This window comes from Orycteropus afer, unplaced genomic scaffold, assembly GCF_000298275.1.
Source record: "Orycteropus afer afer isolate SDZICR_OR568_19922 unplaced genomic scaffold, OryAfe1.0 scaffold00100, whole genome shotgun sequence".
Taxonomy (NCBI): Eukaryota; Metazoa; Chordata; class Mammalia; order Tubulidentata; family Orycteropodidae; genus Orycteropus; species Orycteropus afer.
In genome coordinates, this window is record NW_006921687.1 from 240174 (window position 1) to 266292 (window position 26119).

At 36.1% G+C, this 26119-nt stretch overlaps 1 protein-coding gene across 1 annotated transcript in view; it reads right to left on the reverse strand.

The window, feature by feature from the left end:
- Positions 1-26119, reverse strand: part of LRRK2 (leucine rich repeat kinase 2) — a 187507-nt gene that overhangs the window by 121409 nt on the left and 39979 nt on the right. Inside the window, exons 13-18 of the mRNA XM_007943152.2 lie at positions 24199-24323; positions 16966-17078; positions 13181-13325; positions 12925-13064; positions 8926-9054; positions 8678-8848 (exon numbers count right to left, since the gene is read on the reverse strand). Coding sequence (XP_007941343.1) covers positions 8678-8848; positions 8926-9054; positions 12925-13064; positions 13181-13325; positions 16966-17078; positions 24199-24323 — 823 coding nt within the window. The remainder of the gene's footprint in view (positions 1-8677; positions 8849-8925; positions 9055-12924; positions 13065-13180; positions 13326-16965; positions 17079-24198; positions 24324-26119) is intronic.

The window sequence follows — 26119 nt, forward strand, 5'->3', positions numbered from 1 at the left end:
GCAAGGGACATCAAGCTCAACTGGCATAACACACTACACAAAACATTTTTCCACCTCCTACTTTGGCAAGTAGCGACTGGGATCTTAAAAGCTTGCAAGCAGCCATCTAGATGCAACGATGGGTCTCTCCTCATCCAGAGCAAAGAAGAATGAAGAAAACCAAAGTTCTTGGAAACAATTAGTCCTCATGACCAGTATGCCATGTGATCCTCAGCCTATATGACTATGAGACCAGAAGAACTTGATGGTGCCCAGCTATCACTGTCAAACTCTCAGAGGCGGATCTATGGAAGAGATCCTGGATAGAGAGGGAGAACAATGTAGAACAAAACTCAAAAGCATTTGGGGAAAAAAAAAAAAGAGGACCAGGTTTGCTGGTCTGATAGAGTGGGTGGAACCACTGAGACTATGGTCCCCAGCTGCCCTTCAGGTCTGGAATTGAACCCACACCTTCCAGCCAAACAAAGGACAGGTATAAGAGTTGAACATGTGCCTGAGGTAGATACACTCCTTGGAGAGAACAATCATGGGAGAAAGAAGGGCTGTTTATGCACAGGGAGATAGTTCAGGCAGCAGGAGTGCATGGAGGGAGGGATGGACACAGGGAAGATGTAACTATCGGGAGGAAGTGGGAGGGGAGCTATTGCATTGGGGTAAATTGTAGTCAATGTCATGAGACAATGTGTGCGTGAGTTGCTGTATGGAAAGTGAATTAACTCTGTAAATTTTCACCCAAATCACAATTAACAACAACAACAATAAAAGACCCTAGTTGCTACTCACCAAAGTAGGTTGTAGAACAAGATTTTTATGTACTCTGTTGTGCCAATTGAGTATGATGTTCCCCTTGACTATGGTCTCAGTTCAAGGCCTAATGATTCTCTCTCTCAAGGTGTTTGGTTGTCTCTGAGAAGTTACTCCAAAAACTATGTCTTCTGTTGCTTCTGTAATTTATGTGGCTAATTTTGTAGCACAACTACATATGTAAGATTATCTTCAGCCAAATCTATCTTTGGTCTAGGGTATATTCCTGTTCACCTACCCACACCTGATCTTCTCACTTTTCTATACACTGATCTATAGCCTTGTGTTTGGTGTTAGTGGTAATACAGTATTGTATATGTACTAATATTTGCCTCTGTTGTCTACATTTTATGTCCACATTTCAGTGTCCTTCCTTTCCCCAATGTTGTCATGCTGGTCACAGACTCTTTCTATATTGTTCCTCCCCTCACCTAAATCAACATGTGACCCCCAACTAGTCCAAAATTTTCCCTACCCTTCCTTCCCATCCCTGGTAACCAACAAAGTGAATTCCTTCCCTGAGTAAATCTATCCTTGACTTTTTACAATAATGGGCTCATACAACATTTGTCCTTCTGTAATTGACTTATTTCACTCACCATAATGTCCTCTATCCATAAATTCATCCATATTGTGAGATGATTCATGTATTCTTCATTATTCTTTAATGTTGCATAGTATTCCATTGTGTAAATGTACCATAGTTTGGGCATCCATTCATCTCTTGATGGGCATTTAGGTTGTTTCCATCTCTTTGCTATAGTGAATTATACTGTGATGAATATGGGTGTGCATATGACCTGTCTTTTACCTCTTTAGGATATATTTCTAGTAATGGAATTGCTGGATCAAATGGTATTTCTATTTTTAATTTTTTAAGGAAATACCATACCATTTTCCACAATAGTTGCACCATTTGCAGTCCCACCAGCATGTACGAGAGTTCCAATCTCTCTGCAACCTTGTCAACATTTGTTATTTTCTGTCTTGCTGAACTTTGCTATTATTGCTGGGGTGAGGTGATACCTCATTGTTGTTTTGACTTCCATCTCTCTAATGGCCAATGATCCTGAGCATTTCCTCATATGTTTGTTGGCTGTCAGCATACCTTTTTTTAGCAAAGTGTCTGTTAATGTCCCTTGCCCATTTTTTAATTGGGCTGTCTTTTTGGTGTTGCAGTACTGAAATTTTCTATAAATTTTGGAGATAAGTCCCTTGTCATATATGTCATAGCCAAATTTTTTTTCACAATCTGTGGGTTCTCTTTTTACACTTTTTAAGAAGTCTTTTGATGTGAATAAGAATTTAATTTTTAAAAGGTCCCAGTCATCCAGCTTCTCTTCCACTGCCTGTGCATTTCAGGATATGTTTGATAGTCTACTTATGCCATAGATTAGGGCCCCTAGATTTGCCCATATTTTATCTTAGATGAGCTTTATAGTTTTGGGTTTTACTTTTAAATCTTTGATCAAACTTGAGCTCATTTTTGTCTGGGGGGTGAGGTATGGGTCTTGTTTCATTTTTCTGCAAGTGGATATCCAATTTTGCCAGCACCATTTGTTAAAGAGGCTATTTCTCCCTCATTTAATGGGTTTTGATCCTTTATCAAAGATCAGCTGTCCATAGATAGATGGGTCTATTGCTGGGTTTTCAATTTTGTTCCATTGGTCTATATCTCTATCATTGTACCAAAACCTCACTGTTTAACTACTGGAGTCGCCATCTTTTTAAAAAGTTTTTAAATCCCTCTGCTCCAGGTCATTGCCCCAAGCACAACATGCAATTTTTCAAACTTACTACCTTCATTTATGTTACTTTTACTGCCCCAAATCCTTTTCTCTGCTCTTCATCCCCAAAAAGGCATTCATTCATGAAGAGCAGTTTAAAAATCTCTTACATTATAAAGTCCTTGTTGCCAACCTCCCAAGCTTCACAAATCTTTCCTCCTTTAAGCTCCCATCGCATTTCTTTTTGGAACAGCATTTACCACACTCAACCATATATTACTCATCTGTGTTTCTACACTAGAATACAAATGCATGGGCAATACTGCAATCTATCTGGTACTGCTAAAGCCTACCACAATGCTGAGGAAATATATTTAATTTAACTAGAAAATTACTAAAATCTTCTGTAAGTGCCCCTAGAGAATTTGAAAGAAAGGAATGTCCTGGAGGTCACTTTTAAACTAAATATCAAATTGGCTCATAAAATAAATATCACCAGTGAGTACTGAGCTCTTTTAAAAATCATCAATGAGACCAAATAGTCAATAATTATACTAAGGCAAAGATGAGAAGGTGGGGGGAAGGGCAGGAAAGTTAGATCAATGGAAACAGAACAGCCAGAATGGAAATCATGAGAATTGACACATTTTGAAAAATGTAACCAATGTCACTGAACAATATGTATAAATGAAACCAAAACCAAACTCACTGTCATCACGTCAACTCTAACTCATAGGGGCCCCCATTGGGTTTCCAAGGCTGTAAATCTTGATGGAAGAGGAATGCCTTATCTTTCTTCTGTAGAGTAGCTGGTGGGTTCAACCCACCAACCTTTAGGTTAGCAGCCAAATGTCTTAACCACTACATTACCAGAGCTTCTTGAACATTATGTACATAAATCATTAAATATATTATTTTAAAAAAAGGAAGAAAAGAAGGGAGAAAGAGAGAAAGACAAACTTAAAACTCAATCACCTGAGGAGCTATCTAAGCCACAACTATTGGTCTCTACTAATCTAGAGCAAAAGAGAAAGAAGGAAACTCAAAATTCAAAGAAGGAACAGGTCTACAGGAGTAATTGTCTACATGAATCACAGCTTCCTCTACTCTGAGACCAGAGGAACTAGATGATGCTCAGCCACCACTAGCAAATTCTTTGATCAGGGACACAAAAAATGAATCCTGATAGAAAGATAGCAAAACATGGAACACAAGTTTGAATTCTAAAAAAAAATCCAGACTTAATGGACCAATTCAGACTGGAGGAATCCCCAAGACTGTTGCCCTGAAATACTCTTTAAACACTGAACCAAAAACATCTCCTGAAGTTACCTATTAGATAAACAGAAGGTCAGCTCATAAAGAATACCACCCTTGGGTATTACACTCTATCAAAAATCATCTGTAAGAGACCAAGTGGTCAACAACTACTCTAAAGCATAGATGAGAAGGTTGGGGCAGTCAGACTAGGTTAGTGGAAATGGAACAACTGGAACAGAAATAATGAGAATAATGTAAAGAATGTAGCCAATGTTACTAAACAATAGGTTTATAAATTGTTGAATGGGAATTTGTTTTGCAGTATACACTTTCACCAAAAACATAATAATTTAAAAAAAAAAAAATTCAAGCACAAATGCCTTTTCTTATGGTCTAGTGAATGATTATCTCTAAGTTATGGCATTTCTTGTCAACCTTGTACTAAGATGACTTATGTTTTATCTCCTCCCCACCTCCGATACACACATACACGCCTGGAAAGAAACGATCTTAAAATAGGAAACTCCTTTTATATTCCCTATTTATATCTAGTACTGAGCTTTGCACATAGAAGATGCTCAGTATATTTTTTGTAGAAGGAATTTTCCTTTGTGGTTACAAACTCTCCAAATTGTTTTCAGGTATATGGTGTCACTAGGAAATATATGAAAAATTGTATCAGACTAAAGAAATAAATGCCAGTAAAAAAGTAATAAATAATTCCTTTAAATCTCACTTATATAGTACTTCCTCTTAGAATACTCACACATTTTTTTTCAAAACAGTTTCATCTTCATGCCAGGAAAATACATAAATATACATGGAGCTCTGGTAGCACAGTGCCTAAGGCATCTGACTGCTAACGAAAAAGTTGGTGGTTCAAATCCACCAGCCACTGCATGGAAGCAAGACTGGGCAATCTACTTCCATAAAGATTTACCACCTCAGTAACCGAATGGGGGTTGCTATGAGTCACAGTGGGCATATATACATACATACATTCATACATATAATGCAATGCACTGCCGTCAAGTTGGATCCGACTCATAGCAACCCCTCCTTGGGTTTCCAAGGCGATATCTCTATGGAAGTAGATTGTGCAACCTTCCTTCTGAGGAGTGGCTGGTGGATTTGAACCGCCAGCCTTCTGGTTAGCAGTCAAATGCCTTAGGCACTATGCTACCAGAGCTCCTTACACACACACACACACACACACACATTGTTTAGAAATATGCAGTTTAGCATTAAAGTAGTAATGAAGAAAATCCAGAATATAAACAAGTATTTTCAAAACTGTGATTTACACCTTTGTAATCTTCTCTTCCATCTTAAAATTTACAATTAATACATGTGACAATCAAAAACAAATTCTTCTACAATTTGACTGAATGAACACCCCATCACTACCACCATGAATCTGCTATAAGATTAAGAGCAGAATAACTGAATAGGTAGTGTTTTCCACCATTTATCAAGGAAAGAGACTAGGCAAGTTATTTAACCTCCCTGTTACCTCATTCCTCACCTGTATAATGAGAATGCAGTTCTTGAGTGGTACAAATGGTTAAGCATTCAACTACTAGCTAGAAACCCACCCAGAGGTGCTCAGAAGACAGGCTCTGTTTCTAAAAGGTCACAGCCTTGTAAAACCTATGGAGCGGTTCTCTACTCCATACACATGGGCTCACCATGCATCAGAACAGACTTAGTAGCAACTAACAATAATAATGAGACTAATATTAATGACTACTCATAGGTTGTTATGAGGATTAAAATGTGTAAAGTATTCAGAGTAGTTCCCAGATTGTAATGAGCACCACAGAGGTGTTTGCTATTATTTTTAGTTAGACTTCATTATACTTGCTTTTTCCATCTTTACCTTCAGCTGTCTAACTGTGCATTTTCATGCTTAGTATTAATCTTCCACAATCTTCTCTACCAATCATATATATTATAATCTTAAACTCACCTTGGAAAGCCTAACTTAATTAACTCCATCCTTGCTCTAAATAGCCTTTAATTATGTAGGCTTTCAGTACATGAAAGGAGTCCTGGTGATGGAGTGGTTAAAGCACTTGGCTGCTAATGGAAAAGTTGATGGTTTGAATCCATCAGCCACTCCATGGGAGAAAGATGTGGCAGTCTGCTCCTGTTAAGATTTATAGCCTTGGATATCCTAAGGGAAAGTTCTACTCTGTCCTACAGGGTCTCTATGAGTCAGAATCAATTTGTCAGTAGTGAAATGGTTCATGCCTAAGGCATTTGACTGCTAACCAGAAGGCTGGTGGCTCAAACCCACCAGCCACTCCTCAGAAGGAAGATTGGGCAAACTACTTCCATAGAGATACCGCCTCGGAAACCCAAGGAGGGGTTGCTATAAGTCTAATTGACTCAACGGCAGTGAGAGTTTTGTAACAAAATAAAGCACAATTAATCCATCCACAAATATTTAATCAATATTTATTGTCGATGGCAAACAACAACAACAACAACAAGATAATAAAAGAAGTTTGGTAACTATGATTTTTTTTTGTTACGGTTAGTATATAATCCATGGATGTAAATATCTGATTTTAAGAAAAAAAGACCAAAAATATGCACATTAGGTCTAAAAGAATGTGGGAAGTGAAATAAACTAAAAAGTTTTTTGTATAGAAAGGTTTGCATAAACTGAGAGAAGAGTAGACAGCATTTCCTGAGGAAATGTGGTACAACTACTCTCATGAGATTTTAGGTCGTTTCCCTAAAAAGAGCTTTGAAGTAGAAGTTTCTCTTTTTAGTTCTTTAGAACTTCCAATATTAATGGAACTTCCAAAATTAACTTCCAATATTAATTAATATTAATGTAATGATCTGCACACAAAAGATGCATAATAAGAACTTATTAATTTATCAGGGATGAAATAATTTACTTACCATTAGTAATAGAGAAGGAATTTTCTTTAAAAATTGCTTGCTTAAAAGACATTTGACTAAATTTAAATAATTATTCACTTTGTTTTCATATAAACATAATGACACATGAAAATAGGTTACAAGTTGTTTCTTTTTATGTCAATTCTTAAATAGTACTAACTTAATCTTATAGTTGACAAATCTATTTGAATCTATACTCAGGCAAATGGTAAATTAAAGGAATTAATACTTAAAAAGTAAATTATTAGGAAAGATAGTACCATTCTGATATTTAATGATATTTATTAAATCAGTACATAATTGCTTTGTGAAAATATTATTAAATTTCTAGAAAATAATATAGTGCTGACTGAATATCAATATTAATTATAAAATATATACAATTAAGACAAATCTGAAATACAAGTAATGCAATTTTGCAAATATTTACTGAATACATATTGAATGTAAAAGTAAAGATTATAAACAATACAAAGGTAAATACTGTACAATTCTATATTCATTAAATTCACAAAATCTAAAAGTAGTATACATAAATTGTCAAAGACTTACAGAAGTAATTTTAATTTGTTTTGGGGCTTGAGAAGGGCTTTACTGAGGAAAGAGAATTTTGATTAGATTTGAAGGATAGAACTTTGATCAGACAGTTCTGTGCTTGCATGGTATAGGAGGGAAAGGAAAGAAGGAAAGTAGGGTCATGGTGTTACACAACTTAAAAAAAAAAATCAGTTGCTATCTAGTCAATTCTGATTATGATGACCCCATGTGTGTAAGAGTTTTGGTAGTTAAGTTGTTTATCAACTTGGCTGGGCCTTGTTTTGAGTGGTTGGGCAGCCGGATATAGTTAATCCCCATGATGAGACTGGTAATCAACTCCATGGTGCAATGTACTGGAGTAGCTGTATAGCTGCCTTAGGGATGTGGTCTGCTTACAGTCTACAAAAAGACAGCTTTGAGAAAGGGCTCGGAGCTTTTTGGCACATTGGGATTCTGCATTTGGCCACAACTTCATGTCAGTGACCTGCCATGTTGTCTGCTGATTTTGGGACTGTTAATGGACTTGAATTAGTGGCCTGCCTATACGTCTGATAATCTTGGGACTGTGCCATTTTACTTGTTGACCTTGGGTTGGTCAGCCTCAGCAGCCAACAACTGCTAAGAAATGCATCTAGCTTCTGTGCGCCAGAAGCAAGAGGCAGAGCTGAAGCCCAAGGTTGAGTGGCTTTCACCAAGCCCCTTGAGCTGGCACTTTGAATTTGGGTTTCTAGCCTCCTAAACTATAAGAGAATAAATCTCTGTTTGTTAAAGTCATCCACTTGTGGTATTTTCTGTTAGAGCAGCACTAGAGGACCAAACCAGAGTAGAACTGGGTTTTCAATGGTTGATTTTTCAGAAGTAGACTCCCAGGTCTTTCTTCCAAGGTGACACTAAATAGATGTAAGTCTCCAACCTAATGAGCTGAACTCATTAACCATTTGCACCACCCAACGACTACATGCACATCTTCAAGGGGGTCATAACAAAGATGTCCATATAAAGGATGTCCCTGAAGGTGTGCAGAGCACAGCCTGTACAGTCACAGTCATATGGAAGGGAGCACTTTCTAGACAGAAGAACTAAAGCAGAGAGAAAATGGTTGAAAATCAATCAAAACAAAACAAAACTGTGCATGAACAGGATATGGTTAGGGAATAAGTTATATAGAGATACATATAAGGAGACACATTTGAAAAGTTATTTATCAAGTTAACAAGGCATATAGACAAATAAAATGAAGAATTTGACTGGCTAATACCTAAAGGACTCCATTACCTCTGAAATTCTGACTCTAAACTCCTATTACAAATCACAAGTCATTGTGCAATTAACTGGTAAGTTCCGAAGTGAAGAATAGTGGGATATAAGTAAGCTTATACCACGGTAGAGTCAAGTAACAGAGAAAAGATAAAAATGAGGCCTTGAGTATTTACCTGACAAATTAAGGAATGTGACCCCTTTGCTTGATTGGCGTCAGTTCCCAATAGAAGCAAGCATTCAACCATGATGCTATTATTCTGATCACATGCTCTCTCTAGCATCACACATTTTAACTCATCATCCATAGCTAATTTTGCAAAGCACTTGCAACAGAGGTTTAGAAACTGAAAAGTAGAGTGGAAACAAAGATTAGAGTGAGCAAAACACATAACATTTAGCATATAAGTGAAAACCATTGTACCTGTTGATTCTTTTGTTCTGTGATACTGGAAGACATCTGATAGAATATTACTGAGTCAAATGAATAATGCACCAGCAGCTTGGAAAACGATACTGACAATTCAAGTATTGCCAAGATTGTCTGAAATCCCTGAAAATATAATAAAAAAATTAATAATACAAGCAGTTCTAGGAAAAGATGAATAAATAATGTAAAACAGAGATTTTGTATGTAATTCTTAAAATCTGCATGTTCACTTAACTAAGAAGACATATTTATTGGGTTTGTTCTTTAAAGCTATAAACTTTGAATTAATCCTGTAAATACTCTTAGCTCTCTCATTATTGAGATATGTAGTAGACACAGAGAACAAAATGTTAGTTAACAAACTATCCTCTACTAAAGCAGGAAAAATCCTAATCTTCTAAATGTTGGCTTTTAAATACCTTTATCTGAATCTGTGTCTATAGGATGAAAGCCAGATATTAATTGAGATTGGAAGAGCAGAATCAGCAGCAGGGTTACAAATAGAAATAGGTACAAATAGAATAGTGCAGTGAATCTTCTCTTACAACACTGCAGGTTAGGTTCTCTAGATAGCAAGCACTTCCCCAACATTCTTCTGCTTTCTTCTGAAATTTTAACCTCAAAGAGACAAGTATAAGAGGCTAGCTTTCATTCATGTTGAGAGTATTTGGGAGGAACTGTGAAAGCTCTTCAAAATTACCTACAGAGAACTGATCAGTCACAACTTTCATTACTTTTTAGAACCACTTCAAGCAGATTCCCACGAGTTGTACAGGATCTCCACCCATGTGATATTTTAAGGAAAGATTGTATTTTTGACTTCAGTATAATTCTTCTTAGGTAAACTCATCAAAGAGCATATAAATGTTTCTACTTTTATTAGGACTCTTTCAACACAATATGTTTAAAAAAACAGTCCAAATATAAAAATTATTATTTTGAGTTGTAAGATGCTGAAGAACTACAAATACTAGCATTTGGTAAGAGATGCAGTCCCAATTCATACAGGTCTGAAGGATATGTGGTCAACCCACCTCTAGTTCAGAGGTTCCTGCAAACTCAAATTCTGCAGCAAAACAGATATGTAAATGTGTAAACATCACACCATTCAAAAAAGAAGTTGCAAACACTGAAACGGTCAAGCAAAATATGTTGGCAAGCCAAATTCAGCCCATCAACAATTTATAGCCTCCACTATAGAAATCCTAAAATGTCTGATGAATTAATCCAGAAAAACTGACAGTTCCATTTGTCGTTGTTTTTTGTTATTGTTGTTGTTGTGTGCCATCTAGTAAGTTCCAACTCATAGTGAACCCTTATACAACAGAAGAAAATACTGCCTGGTCCTGCGCCATCCTCACAATCCTTGCTGTGTCTGAGTCCATTGTTGCAGCCACTGTATCACTACATCTCTTTGAGAGTTTGCTTCTTTTTCACTGACTCTCTACTCTCCCAAGCATGATCTCCTTCTCTTGGTCCCTCTTGATACATGAGATGGAGTCTTAACAGCTTCTCTTTTAAGGAGCATTCTGGCTGTACTTCTCCCAAGATAGAACTGTTTATTCTTTTGGCAGTTCATGGTGTATTTGATATTCTCCACCAACATCCTAATTCAAAGGCATCAATTCTTCTTTAGTATTCCATATTCATTGTCCACTTTTCATGTGCATATAAGGTGATAGAAAATACCACGGCATGAGTAAGGTGCACCTTAGTCCTCAAAGTGACATCTTTGTTTTTTTTTAAATACTTTGAAGAGGTTTTTTTTGCAGCAGATTTTCCCAATATATCATGTGATTTCTTGACTACTGCTTCCATAGGTGTTGTTTGTGGGTCCAAGTAAAATGAAATCTTTGAGAATTTCAATCTTTTCTTCATTTATCATGATGATGCCTATTGGTCTAGTTGTGAGGATTTTTGTTTTCTTTATGTTGTTGTTGTTATTTGCTCTCAAGTCAGACCCAACTCATAGCAACCCCTCCTTGGGTTTTCGAGGTGGTATCACTATGGAAAATGATTGCCCAACCTTCCTTCTGAGGAGTGGCTGGTGGGTTTGAATCACCAGCCTCTGGTTAGCAGTCAAGTGCCTTAGGCACCAAGCTACCAGAGCTCCCTGTTTTAGTTATATTGAGGTGTAATCCATACTGAAGGCTGTAGTCTTTGATCTTTATCAGTAAGTGCTTCAAGTCCTCTTCACTTTCAGCAAGCAAAGTGTGTCATCTGCATATTACAGGCTGTTAATGAGTCTTTCCAGTCCTGATGCTGCATTCTTTTTCATATAGTCCATGTTCTTAGTTTATTTCCTCAGAGATAGATTGAATATGTATGGTGAAAGGATACAACCCTGATGCACACCTTTCCTGATTTTAAACCACACAGTATCCCCTTGCTCTGTTCAAACAACTGCCTCATGGTCTATGTAAAGGTTCCCCATGAGAACAATTAACTTTTTTGGAATTCCCATTCTTTGTAATTTTATCTGTAATTTATTATGATTCACACATAGTCAATGATATCTTTCCATAGTCAATAAGACACAAGCAAACATCTTTCTAGTATTCTCTGCTTTCAACCAAGATCCATCTGACGTCAGCAATGATATCCCTCATTCCACATCCTCTTCTGAATTGGCTTGAATTTCTAGCAGTTCTTTGTCAACTCTAGGACCAATTTTGATGTACCTTCAGTAAAATTTAACTGGCATGTACTATTAATGAAATTATTGAATAATTTCCTCATTCTGTTGAATCTTCTTTCTTTGGAATGGACCTATGTAAAATCATTTCCTTTCCATTGGATTAATTTGAACTAATTTTGTCTTGGCCTTAATCAAACTAGATAGAGGCACATATGAAAAGTGGATTTAGAAAACCCATAGTTGTTTTTATTCTAAGAAGTATGTGTTCAGCATTTATAATTAAAAATAAAATATTCACATATACATTATCTCATTTGCTAATAATGTCTGTACAGAGGCTGTTGTTGTTGTTATGTGCCGTCGAGTCAGCCCCAACTCATAGCGACCCCTCCTTGGGTTTCCGAGGCAGTATCACTACGGAAGTAGGATTGCCCAACCTTCCTTCCGAGGAGTGGCTAGTGGGTACAGAGGCTAGAGGCTAGATATTTTTATTCCTAGTCAATGCTGCTATTTATGAAAATATTTGCTGACAGTTTATGAAGGATGTGAACTCCATTACTTGGGGGGGGGGGAGCCAAAGCAGAAACTCCTAAGGAAATAATTTTTTTGCTAATAAAAGAAATACCTGAAATAGATTTCTTAATATTCCCTTAATTAACTAACCTTAGGGCAAATCTTGGATTACTTGTACAAAGAGATATTATACCCTACATTTAAATGTTGCTTGATCAAAAATGTGAAAAAAAAAAATATTGCTTCACTGAAAAAAAAAAAGAAAATCAAGAGATAATTACTAGAGGTAAGAAACTAACAATAAAACACAGAGTTACAAACTTTGGAATAATTAAAACTTCTATTTATCTAAAATCTAAGAAAGTAAAGGGAGCTCTGGTAGCGTAGTGCCTAAGGCACTGGACTGCTAACCAGAGGGCTGGCGGTTCAAACCCACCAGCAACTCTGCAGAAGGAAGATGGGGCAATCTACTTCCATAGTGATACTGCCTCGGAAACCCAAGGAGGAGTCGCTATGAATCGGGTCTGACTCAACGGCACATAACAACAACAACAGTAAGAAGAAAGTAAAGCTCAGCTAGTTGAAATGTTATTTGCACATTTTCTGCTCTTTTATGGGAAAGAAAATTGGCAAACAAACATACTGATTTTAAGGATTTAGTAATGAACCTCAGGATCTTTAGAGATCTAATTCAATCATCTTCACCTTCTAAACTTAAAATATTATGAAATGATAGTTTTCAATTAACTAGAATACCACATTAATGCAAAATGGGAATTACAAACTTCTCTGAAATGGAAATCTACACAAGCTCCCAAATTTGCTTCCAAATTTGCACATACATTCATCTGTACTTCAGCAACATCCTTAAATCGTTGTAAGCTGGAAACCAGAATTTTTGCCAGCAGATGCCCAGTTCCTATGCATAAATTCTTCTTTACAATCAAGCATCCTATGAGACTTAAACTCAGACACTGGATTTCTAGAATAGGACCAAAAAAATAAACAAAAATTGAATTGAAGAAAAAATGTAAAGATATCGAACAACTAACGGCCTACATAAATGTATTCAAAATCTAGAGTTCAAACTGTACCCACCTTGATCATCTGGGTACATCTGCAGTGAATGAAGTACTGACTCAATAGCACCTTCCAGGGATAATATTTCTAATACATCAGGAAAATGTGCTAAAGAAGAAAGGATTTTTAATCCACATTTCTGAATGCCAGGATTTCCAATGAACTGAAATTAAAAGGACAATTAAGGATATTTACTCTTAAATATGAGATCTTAATGCTTATTTTTGTTGGGTCCCATTCGATGGCATATAACAACAACAACAACAATGCTTACTTTAGTTAAAAACCAGTTATAGACTGATAAAATAAAATCAAGTAGCCCAAGTAAAAATTTACTCAGTGCATATTTGCACATATTAATTTTTTCATACAAATTTTAGAATTAGCTTAACTAAACTATAATTAACATTAGTAAAGGCACATAAATTATAAGCCAATTTTCATTTTTGAAAAATGATTAATTTTATCTAAAAGTAAGGTATGCATTCTCATATATTCAACTCTTATTTTGTGCTTTTCTATTGAGGTTAAGATAGTCCTTTAGACTTCTTGTTTTTAAACTTTACCCTTATTCAATTGGGAGCTCTGGTGGCATAGTGCCTAAAGCATTTGACTGTTAACCAGAAGGCTGCAGTTCAAACTCACTAGCCACTCCTCGGAAGGAAGGTTTGGCAATCTACTTCCATAGTGATACCACCTCAGAAAACCAAAGAGGGGTCGCTATGAGTCAGATTCGACTCGGCAGTTGAGTTTGGTTTTTTGGTTTCCTATTCAATTTGCTTGTTGCTGTTAATGTTATTTTTGCATATGAGTTCTTTCTCTGAAATATTATTTACAATTGAAATAAATATCTTCAATGTTTAAGTTGGGTATATTTTGTGAATTTTGTGACACCAACAGGAGCTTTGATTTGATTCCATTTCATCAGCAAATTGGTTTTACTTTACTGAGTGCCTTGACTGAAGAAAGCAGGACCACCAAGGCATACAAAGCACATATGCAGGCAAAATGCTGAAAGTCCTATTTCTACTTTAGTCTCCAAAAACAATGTGGGAGAAACAAGTCTGGGGCAGATTACTGAAAGTTATCATCTGTGGAAAAAAAGCTAAAAGGATCAGGCATAAATGGAACTTTAGTGTTCCAGAGAGAGATTTTTATTTCAGTCTGAATTTTACTGGAATTTTTTATATCCAACAATTGGTTTGCTTTAACAAATACTTTTTTTAATCTCTGATTTGTAAATCATAGTTGAATGTCAAATTGTACCCTTATTTGAAATTCTTCTCTAAGATTAGACTTAATCTGTTGTTGTTGTTATGTGCCGTCAAGTCGGACCTGACTCATAGCGACCCCTAGACTTAATTTAGTGAATGATAATTCATTTCACTGTGTCTGCAGAATTGGGATCTGAAATGTTTGATGTTTGTAACTTTTATTCAGAGCGACATATGCAATCACAGAATTTTGTTGTTGTTGACAGTTGCCATCAGGTCAGCTATGACTCATGGTGACTTTATGCATAACAAAACAAAGCATTGCCTGGTTCTGCACCATCTTCATGATTTTTGTATGTTTTAGTCCTTTGTATCAATCCATCTTATTGAGGGATTTCCCCATTTTCATTGACTTTCTACTTTACCAAACATGATGTCCCTTTTTCTAGGAACCGGTCTTTGCACTGGTGGTGTAGTGCCTAAGACATTTGACTGCTAATCAGAAGGTTGGTCGTTCAAACCCATAAGCCACTCCTCAGAAGGAAGATTGGGCAATCTACTTCTGTAATGATACTGCCTTGGAAATCCAAGGAGGGGTCACTATGAGTTGGATCCAACTCCACAGCAGTGGGTTGGGTCTTTGCTGATGATATGCCCAAAGTAAGTGAGTCATTTTTAAGGAACATTCTCATTATATTTTTTCCAAGACTGATTTCTTCATTCTTTTAGCAGCCCATGGTATATTTAATATTTTTCAACAATACCATAGTTTGAATGCATCAATTGTTCTTTTGTCTTCCTTTTTCACTATTCAACTTTCACAGGTATATGAAGAAATTTAAAAGACCAAGGCATGAGTTAGGCTCACCTTAGTCATCATATTGACATCTTTGCTTTTTAAAATTCTAAAGAGGTCTTTGCAGCAGATTTGCCTAATGCAATGTGTTGTTTCATTTCTTGACTGCTATTTCTATGGACTCAGAATTTTAAAGCTAAAGAAATCCTTTAATACACCTTTTAGAGTTTGTTTGTTTTCCTCAGTTGTGGTGAAGGATTGGGAAATAACTATTGGGAGCTTTTTGAAATAAAATATTATCATTTCTGTGTCCCTATGACCCTAATTCTTCACCCCCACATGATAGTCACTGTTTAATGAGTCATTACTCAAGTGTTCACATGGAACAAAAGGTTGAGAACCAATTCTTCTAGGATGTAGCAAAACAAAGTAGAACTGGAAATTGAGTGATTTTCTAAACATCACAATACTTACTGGCAAAGCAGGCTCTCTTGAATTCAGACTCATTTCACTATAACATACTTGTACTCAATACCTTTAGAAAAGGTTAGTTAACCGGAATCAGAGCTGTCTATGAGGTTCTTTCAGTAGTACCTCTTGCTTCCCTCTAACACATACCATAAATAAAATTAACTGTTCCTTCCCCTATATTCCCAGAATAGTATTCACAAGGTTATATAGCTCAAAAGTTGTAATATAGAACATCTAATTTTATGCATATCTAATATTCTTCTAGCCAGATTATAAGGTCCATGACAGAGTAATACAAAGCATATTCACTTTTTCTCCCCACTGTGTCACACAATCTCTGTCACATGCATGATTCTGGATAAATATTTCTGGAATTAAATTTAACCCATTACATTGTTATATTCAAGAATAATATTAACATATAAGTCAAATGACTCATATTTGTAAATTTTTCAATATAAAGTTCAGTTTAAATTGAATTTTTAAAGCTCTCCCTCTTGAGGCTATTGATTAATTTATTATATTTTTTTAAAGAAAACTAAATCACAAAGAATTATTTCCATTAATTATCTTGAATACTCTCTTCCTTTCATGAATATTAACCCTAAACATTCTTGATATCTTTACTCATAACCTTTATAAAGACCCAATTCATTTTATGATAAACCCCAAACTATCTTAATTTCACCAATATCTTTTGCTTTACATAATATAAATGTAATTCTTGTCTTCTGCTTTTATCATACTTAGTATAATATGGTGAAAATTATAATATATATCTCAAATGTTTATTGACATGTAAATGCCTAACAATTGAAAGAAACAATACACATCAAATCATTTCAAAGTGGTTATCTCCGAAGACAGCAGTGAAAATGAGCACAAAGAATCAAAGACGACTCTGTTGTTTGGTCCTGCATGTCCTCATGGACTGAAGTTTTTACCACAGTTCCATAAAAGACAGACAAGCAGTGGAGAGGAAAAACCAAAAAAACAAGGAAACCCACAGCTATAATCCTAGGCCATTCATGAGGCCTATCTGTATGTTGAACTCTTCATTTCTCTTTCTGACTGAACTAACTTGAGCTGATTGAGTGGATTTATGTTACCTGCCACCAAGAAAGCTTTGTCTAAATCTGTAGCTGATGGTACACATAACTGAAGCAGCCCATTTCTTTACCCACCTCACCCTATTTTCATTGCTATAGCTCTAACCACTTAACTTCCTACTATCAGAGGACTGAAAACTTAATCTGAAAAACTCCCCCAATTTCTCAAATTCCAGTTCCAGTCTAAAGTCAGAAGACCTATATTCAACATACCTTATTCAAAGCTGCTAGGACCAGTTTGTGGATATTATTCCGGAAATACCATTTTTTAACCATATTTAGCTTATGCTGTGATTCAGTATCCTCCCTGGGTTCTTCTGGTATGCCTAAATGCAAAAATTGATATGTAAACAAGTCAATAAATAAACAGTTTGATAAATGAATATTTTTTCTCATGAAAATTGAAGCTGAACAGATCATAGTTAACACAACAATATACATATTGTACTGTTCCTAGTATGTAGTTTCAATCACAGAAATAACCCTTAGCATTAAGGAATGTAAAAACATAGTTCATCACCAAACATAAAGTAAACACAGTGCGTATACAGATGTTTATTGAATTTAAAGGAGCAAGAACTTACCATGGCATTAGAATTTTCTGTAACAATCTCTTTTTGTCTGTGTGGGCAAAGGTTTAAGAAATCAGAAGATTTTCAAGCAACAATGCACAGAGTGACAAAAGCTCAAAGTTATTTGGGCTACAAAAAAGGTCAGATGAAAGTAGGAATAAAAGAGTAGCTGGATATAACAGTGGAGAAAACAAGATTTGAGTTTCAGTATAATGATGGTAGAGAACATGTAGTTTCATTTAAAGTTCTCTGAAGGGATGTATAATAGTATTAAGTTCTATAAAGGAAACATACCACTGATTAAGTTACATTATAGCTGAGTTGTGTGAAAACCCCTGAAAAAACCAGAAGTTGAAAACAAATTAATTATACCATCATTGTTGTTACCGGGTGCTGTGAAGTTGTTTCTAACTCAAAGCAACTCCATGTGACAGAGTAGAACTGCCCCATAGGGTTTTCTTGGCTGTAATCTTCAAGGAGGTAGATTGCCAGGTTTTCCTCCCACAGAGCTACTTGGTGGGTTTGAACCACCAGCCTTTCAGTTAGCAGTCAAGCATCTAACTGTTGTACTACCAGGGGTCTTCATATAATAGAATACATATGTAAAATTATAACTAATGATATTTTACAAATCTAAGACTACAGAAATAATGAACAGAAAACATAATCTTTCACATTTAACTCAAACTATAAATTGATTGTGTATAATTTTTCATTTATTTAGCACATATTTGAGTGCCAATATGTGCCAGGGAGTTTGCTACATGCTAGGAATATCACAGTGAGTAAGACCAGATTCCCACTTTCTTAGAACCTTGAGTTTTCATCTTAAAGTTTATTCAATCAGGCTCTGCCATTCACTACAGTTTTGTGACCTTGGGCAAGTTATATAAAATCTGCCTCATTCTCAGCGACAAAACCACATTAATTTCTGAAGCTTCCTATTACACTACAAACAGACGTGACTATTAAAAGCAGACCTGCTAAGCAGTGAAAACTTCATGCCACATGCAATGAGTATTATACTAAGACCAAATTAATATTCCTGTAACTTACATCTTGGTCTTTGTTATATCACTTGAGATTCTACTCTCCAAAACATATCTTCTTCCCACATAATAGTCCTTCAAACTGTATGAACTATAACCTTTTTAAGGTGAGGGTCCATAACTTAATCATGTCCAAATATAATGTTCTAAGTATAATGTTTTAGATATATATAGCACTTGTTCATACCCACCAGCCACTCCTAGGAAGAAAGATGGGGCAATCTACTTCCATAGTGATACTGCCTTGGAAACCCAAGGAGGGGTCTCTATGAGTCAGGTCTGACTCGATGGCACATAACAACAACAAGAAGAAGCACTTGTTCAACAAATGCTTATTGCACAAAAGCGTAGTCATAAGGATGGACCCTGGATTCAGGATGTACATAGTTTAAAATGTGGCTCCAATACAAAAGCTGTGACCTTAACATGTCTAAGTCTCAATTTCATTATCTGTAAAATGGAAAGAAAACAAACAAAATACGACAATCTGCTTCATGGACTGTTGAGAGGATTAAAAGTTAACATAGTTAAAGCACTTAGAAATAATGTCTGACACATTTTAGGTCCTCCATACTGTAAGGTATTAATACTATCATTAGCTATAAATGAGTAGATTTTAGTACAACTGCCATATCCCCTGAGTTTCTTCTCTCGATGAAGAAAGTTCAGTTCCTCCTATGGCTCTTAGCAATGAGGTTTTGTATTCCTGCTCACTCTCCTCTGTATACTTCTTCCATATTTGCCTTTGTTCCCTCCTAAAGAATTTTAAACTATTTCCTCCAGAGTTGACACTAAGACAAGAAAGAACAAGTCAAATGTTATTTCATATAACCTGCTCAAAATATTTTATTTAAATAATTGGATCTTTATTATTATCTTATTAAAGCAATTGGCCCAGTCTCTTCAGTAAGTTCATGTTATAGAAAAACAGAGGAGTTGGACAGTGCTAGATTAGAAGAAACTGAAGGAACATAACACTAGATGCTCTTTGTGGTCCTGGATTGGTTTCTGAATTCAGCAATTTTACTACTATGCACATCTTTGCTACAGTTAAGGAAACCTGAATATAGTCTAGTTAATAAATTCATAAATATGAACTCAGGTATGTTAAAAGCACCTCAACTTAGCATGCTCAAACCAAAAAAAATTGTATTCAACTTCAAAACTATTAGGATACTGAGAGCATAGTTACTTATTAATTTATATAATGGGATGGTAGGGTATCATAGAACGAATAGATGGCTAAGCATTTACCAAATAGAGAAATGTATTTATATCCTGATACATTCATAAAGTGTCTATATACTAATATCTCATTTCAAAAACCAAATTCACTGCCATTGAGTCAGTTCCAACTCACAGCGACCCCTCCTTAGGTTTCCGAGGTGATATCTCTATGGAAGTAAATTGCCCAATCTTCTGAGGAGTGGCTGGTGGGTTTGAACTGCCAACCTTCTAGCTAAAGTCAAATGCCTTAGGCACTACACCACCAGAGCTTGTAATAGGTAACTATATGCTGTTTTAAAAAATGTGTCCATACATGAAATATAGCCCTAAAATAACAAATTTATACTCAAGGGCACTTATAATCTAAATTATTATTGACTATCAGTGTAATTTTATTTATTTCAGTAATATAATTATTCCTTAAAACATTACTTGAGTTGCTTTGGGGTCAATTTAAAAACAATAGAAGAAAAACATTTTCATAAAACTGAAAATAAAAGCATTATTTTGCCAACTTAAAGATTTAGTTCTTTATGGTCATAATTAAAAGATACTTACATATCTGTATCTGTGTATGTATGTATGTATTTTACAACCTAAAATTGAAATTCTAAAGAAAGACTTACAATAATATTTTTGAGCAAAATTTAGTCTGTTAAATTATGTCTCAAAAACCTTACAGACAATTATGAATAGGATAGCATGATTCAAGAAATATCGGTTTGATTGCTATTTGTCATTCAAAGTTCCAATAATCAATCAACCAATAAATTTTTTAAATGACTGAAGAAATCCTTGCTCTTGAAAAAATTTTTATTCTTATACTTAGTATACTGTTATACTAAGAAATGTAAAAGACATAAAACATAAAATACATGACTACCAAGAATAATGTTGTTGTTGTTGTTAAGTGCCATCGAGTCGTTTCCGACTCATAGCGACCCCATGCACAGCAGAACGAAACACTGCCCGATCCCGCACCAGCCCCACAATCCATGCTATACTCGAGCCCATCATCGCAGCCACTGTATCAATCCATCTCCCTGAAGGCCTCCCCTCTTTCATCGACCCTCCACCCTACCAAGCATGACATCCTTCTCCAGGGAATGGTCCCTTCTGACAACATGACCAAAATAGGTGAGACGAAGTCTGGCCATTCTTGCTTCCAAGGAGCATTCTGCCTGCACTTCCTCCAGGACAGATCTGTTAGTTCTTTTAGCAGTCCATGGTACTTTCAGCATTCTTCGCCAGCACCACAACTCAAAAGCATCAACTCTTCTTTGGTCTTCCCTATTCATTGTCCAGCTCTCACATGCATACCAGGCGATTGGAAATATCATGGCTTGTGTCAGGTGCACCTTAGTCCTCAAGGAGATATCCTTGCTCCTCAGCACTTGAAACAGTTCCTTCGCAGTTGACTTCCCCAATGCTACACATCGTCTAATGTCCTGACTGCTGCTTCCGTTGGCATCAATTGTAGAACCAAGCAATGTGAATTCCTTGACAACCTCAATCTTCTCTCCATTTATTGTGATGCTGCTCATTGGTCCAGTTGTGAGGATTTTTGTTTTCTTTATGTTGAGATGTAATCCATACTGCAGACTGTATTCTTCAACCTTCATCAGTAGGTGCCTTAAGTCATCCTCACTTTCAGCAAGCAAGGTTGTATCGTCTGCATATCTCAGGTTGTTAATGATTCTTCCTCCAATCCTGATACCACGTTTTTCTTCATATAGTCCAGCTTCTCGGATTATTTGCTCAGCATATAGATTGAATAAGTGTGGAGAAAGAATACAACCCTGACGCACTCCCTTCCTGATTTTAAACCATGTAGTGTCCCCTTGTTCTGTTCGAACGACAGCCTCCTGGTCAAGGTACAGATTCCTCATGAGTACAATCAAGTGCTCAGGGATTCCCATTCTTCTCAATGTTATCCATAATTTGTCATGATCCACACAATCAAATGCCTTTGCATAGTCAATAAAACACAAGTAAACATCTTTCTGGTATTCTTTGCCTTGAGCCAAGATCCATCTGACAACAGCTATGATATCCCTTGTTCCATGTCCTCTTCTGAATCCGGCTTGAACCTCTGGAAGTTCTCTATCAATATACTGCTGCAAACGTTTCTGAATTATCTTCAGTAATATCTTACTTGCATGTGATATTAATGATATTGTTCTATAATTTCTACATTCTGTGGGATCACCTTTCTTTGGAATGGGCACAAATATGGATCTCTTCCAGTCAGTTGGCCAGGTAGCTGTCCTCCAAATCTCTTGGCATAACTGAATGAGCGCCTCCAATGGGGCATCTGTTTGTTGAAATATCTCAATCGGTATGCCATCAATTCCCGGAGCCTTGTTCTTCGCCAGTTCTTTCATTGCAGCTTTGACTTCTTCCTTCATTACCATTGGTTCTAGATCATATGCCACTTCCTGAAATGGATGAAGATCGATCAGTTCTTTTTGGTACAGTGACTCTGTGTATTCCTGCCATCTTCTCTTGATGTTTCCTGCATCATTCAATATTTTGCCCATAGAATCTCTCAATAATACCAAGAATAATAGATTTTAGAAATTTTCATTTAACAATAAAAAACAACTGGACTTCAAAAGAATTAGGATTTTTACAGAACAAAAAGAAGTGTCATCGTTTATACTCAACAAAGTCAGGTCAAGTATAGCTCCTAAACTTCTCTCAAATCCATCCTCTCTTTCCATTGCTGGGCTCTCTTCACCAAACCTCACTCAACTATCAATGGCTTCCATCCTTTATTGTTGTTAGATGCCTTCAAGTTGATTCGAACTCACAGCAGCACATGTGACAGTAGAACCTCCCTCTAGGGTTTTCATGCTATAATCTTCATGTAAGCAGATCTCCAAGTCTTTTTAAGGCTGCTGGGTGCATTTAAAGTACCAATCTTTCAAATAAATGCCGTCACTAGATTACAAATGAGTTCTCTTCCTAAATCTGTCTTTAAGTCAAATTTGCACATAAATTGGAACAGTTAGATAAAGTTTGTATCTAACTTCAGTTAGGCAAATGTTTGTCTTAGTATGTAGTATACAGTGTACCTTTCTACGCATTAAAAAAAAATTAAAGAAATACTTCCAAATATACTAAAACATTTTTAGCATAATATATTGTAGTAATAATAATGTTTTGATGGGTGTTGCAAAGTAGCTCCCATTTGTTAACATGAACCACTGCATGTACCTCCAATTTTTAACATAATAGGCTTCTCAGGGATTGGTTCACAACCATAAGTTGTACCTAAGTCATAAATCACATGTTCATAACCTGGGCACTGCCTGTAGTAGCTGAGCACTTAACTGTTGTTCCACCAGGGATGGCTTCCATCCTAATCTCCCTGTTTTAAGTCCTTCTCCCTTCCAGCCATCCTCTACCCTACAGTGCTATTGTTAATTTGATCAAGACACTACAATTTTTGAGCATCTTTAATGAACTTTAATTGACTCAAGGAAGAAAAGCACAAATTGCTCAACACTTCATTCGAGGACCTTCTTGTTCAGGCCTGTCTTTCCACATTCATCCCCAGACTTTCCTCTCCTCGTACCCTACCCTGCCCTCACACCAGCACAAACTGCACTTTCTCTTGTTTAAAATGTCCTTCCTGGCCTTTCTCCCAGCCTAGCCCTATTCAGTCCTCAAACTCCAATATCACAACCTATGACATTTTCCTTTGTGTGAATTATTTGTGCCACTATCAGCATTTTCATAATCTTTTACACAAAGAATAGTACTGCTCACATTGGCCAGTAATTAATTATTTACATATCCTTCTACATCTGAGCCTATTAATAGTACAATGACTATTTTTCATTCATCTTCAGACCTCAACAGCTATCACAATAGTTAGAACATAAAAGGTACTTAAATTATGTGTTGAATGAATGGGCTTTAGAGGACAAATAAGATCACAGAGCCGTGAACAGGAAGTAAAGCACAGTAGTAGGGGTAGTGGAGCTATTCAGGCTAAAGAGAAAGGACCACATGTTTGTATTTTAGAAAGATTAATTATACCACAGAGAAAAGATGGAATGCAATGAAAAAAGACTGGAGGTGTGAAAATTAGATAACTCTTATTATAGTTCAAACAAGAGAAAAAGAAAAAAAAAAACAAAACTTCAACTAAGGTAACAGCAACATAAACAGAAAAGAATTATCAGAGATGGACACACTCCTGAGAGGTAAAAGCATAACAATTTACTTCGTAGTTACTGTATTTTTCACAAATAACATGTGAATAATGTGCACACTCAGATAATGTACATAGCAGACAGAGGAAAATAATGTGTGCAGAGGTTGCATAATTCGCAAAAATGTATAATGTGCATTATTTGCATAAAAATATTTCTTGTCAGAATAATAAATTTTCTCATAAATTAACCTAAAGACTCTTCCACATAATTATTGATCCTCTATTTTTATTTTTGGCTTAGCAACAAGATTTTCATTTGCATTGGTTGACAGAATCTGGCCTTTTAATTTTTGCCTCGAAAGTTGAAATTTCATGAAAAGTCAAAAATTCTTTTAAATTGCTATCTTCTGTCACAATCAAGTATATCACTTACCCGGAAATATGAAATGCAAAATAGCTCGCAATGCCTCCAACTGCACTGGTAATGATGTTCCATGACTTTTCATAACTGTTATTATTTTGGGGGCCACTGCTGCCATTATATCAAGAGAAGTATTACTAGAAATATAAAATTGAAATGCTTATTAAAAGTACAATCTGATTCATGAGCACAAATCAAACAGAAGCAATTGAGAGTAAAGAGAGCCAATAAATTTAACAGATATGACTTTAAGAAAATGCATTTGAATTCATTAATATGAGCATGCTGTTGCCATCAGGTGCCATTGAGTAGATTACTACTCCTAGTGACCCCATGTACAATATGAGCATACATAATTGTAATTGTTGTTTGATAAAACGTTAACCTCAAGAAGCAGAATTCACAGTAACCTGGAATTTTTTTTTTTTTGCACTTTATTTCATAAAGTGAAACTTCTTTCTGATCCTTATATGGGTCACTGGCAACCACTCTGGGAAAGAAATATTATCCTCATTTTCCAGGTGAAGAACTGAGTTTAAATGAGGTTAAATATCAAGGTTCTGTCACTAGAAAATGGCAGAGCCAGGACTGGAAACCAAACTTGTCTGACTCCAAGACAAGGGCTCTTCTTGTCATACGAAGTAACTTTTCCAGAGTCACATCACTGAACTTCTTACATAGTAGTCTTAATTGGTCTTCATTTGCATTAAAATCTTGGTTTCTCTAAAGTATTATGGCACTGTAAGATAGCCAAATTATCAGCACGCACTATGAAGTTTGATACAGGTCATCCTTGTTTTGCCCTCAACTAACTCACTGCTGACGAGTCAGATCCAACCCATAGCGACCCCTCCTTGGGTTTCCAAGGCAGTATCACTACAGAAGTAGGATTGCCCAACCTTCCTTCCGAGGTGTGGCTGGTGGGTTTGAACCACCAGCCTTCTGGTTAGCAGTCAAATGCCTTAGGCACTACACTACCAGAGCTCCCTTTGTGCTGTGTTAACTGAAACTTGTGCATATCAGAATTGTGTCTCTTTTTGCATACTTCTATGGTAAAAAACCAAAAACCAAACACACTGCCGTCAAGTCGGATCCGACTCATAGCTTGACCCCTCCTTGGGTTTCTGAGGCAGTATTACTACGGAAGTAGATTGCCCAAACTTCCTTCCGAGGAGTGGCTGGTTGGTTTTGAACTGCCAGCCTTCTCCTTAGCACTGTGCTACCAGACTGAATAAAATTCCCTCTTTTCCATCTTAAAGTCCCAGTTTAAAACCACCTCCTCTCAAAATCTCCCCACTTTGGTAACCCCAGCTGGATTCACTCTGCTCTTAAACTGAATTTTTACACATTACCTCGGAAGGAAGGTTGGGCAATCCTACTTCCGTAGTGATACTGCCTCGGAAACCCAAGGAGGGGTCGCTATGAGTCGGGGCCGACTGGACGGCACATAACAACAACAACAACAACTATTGTACACTGCATTGTAATTATCTGTATACATATAAGTTTTCCCCACTAGTCAGTGACTTTTTAATGAACACTAACTTAGAATTCAGGACCTGAACAGTACGAATTTTACATATGAGGAAACAGTCAGAAACATTAAATGAATCGACAGTACCCTAAACTGAAAATTTTTCCACTGTGATTTTGCCTTATTTATAAATATAAAGGTTCACATACATCTAGTTTCATAAAAATTAGCACTTGAGATAAATTTTTCACTTACATGTTCAAGAGCAACTTTAAACTTTAAATAAATGAAATATGACTTACAGATACTATCTATATAAAGAAAACAGATGATTTAAATTGATGTTAAAACACTGTAACTCCATTATTTACAAGTCTATAGACCTGCTAGCTACAGTTTATCATAATACTTTATTTATTCATATTTATGATAGCATTAATAATTGCTATGAATTATTGA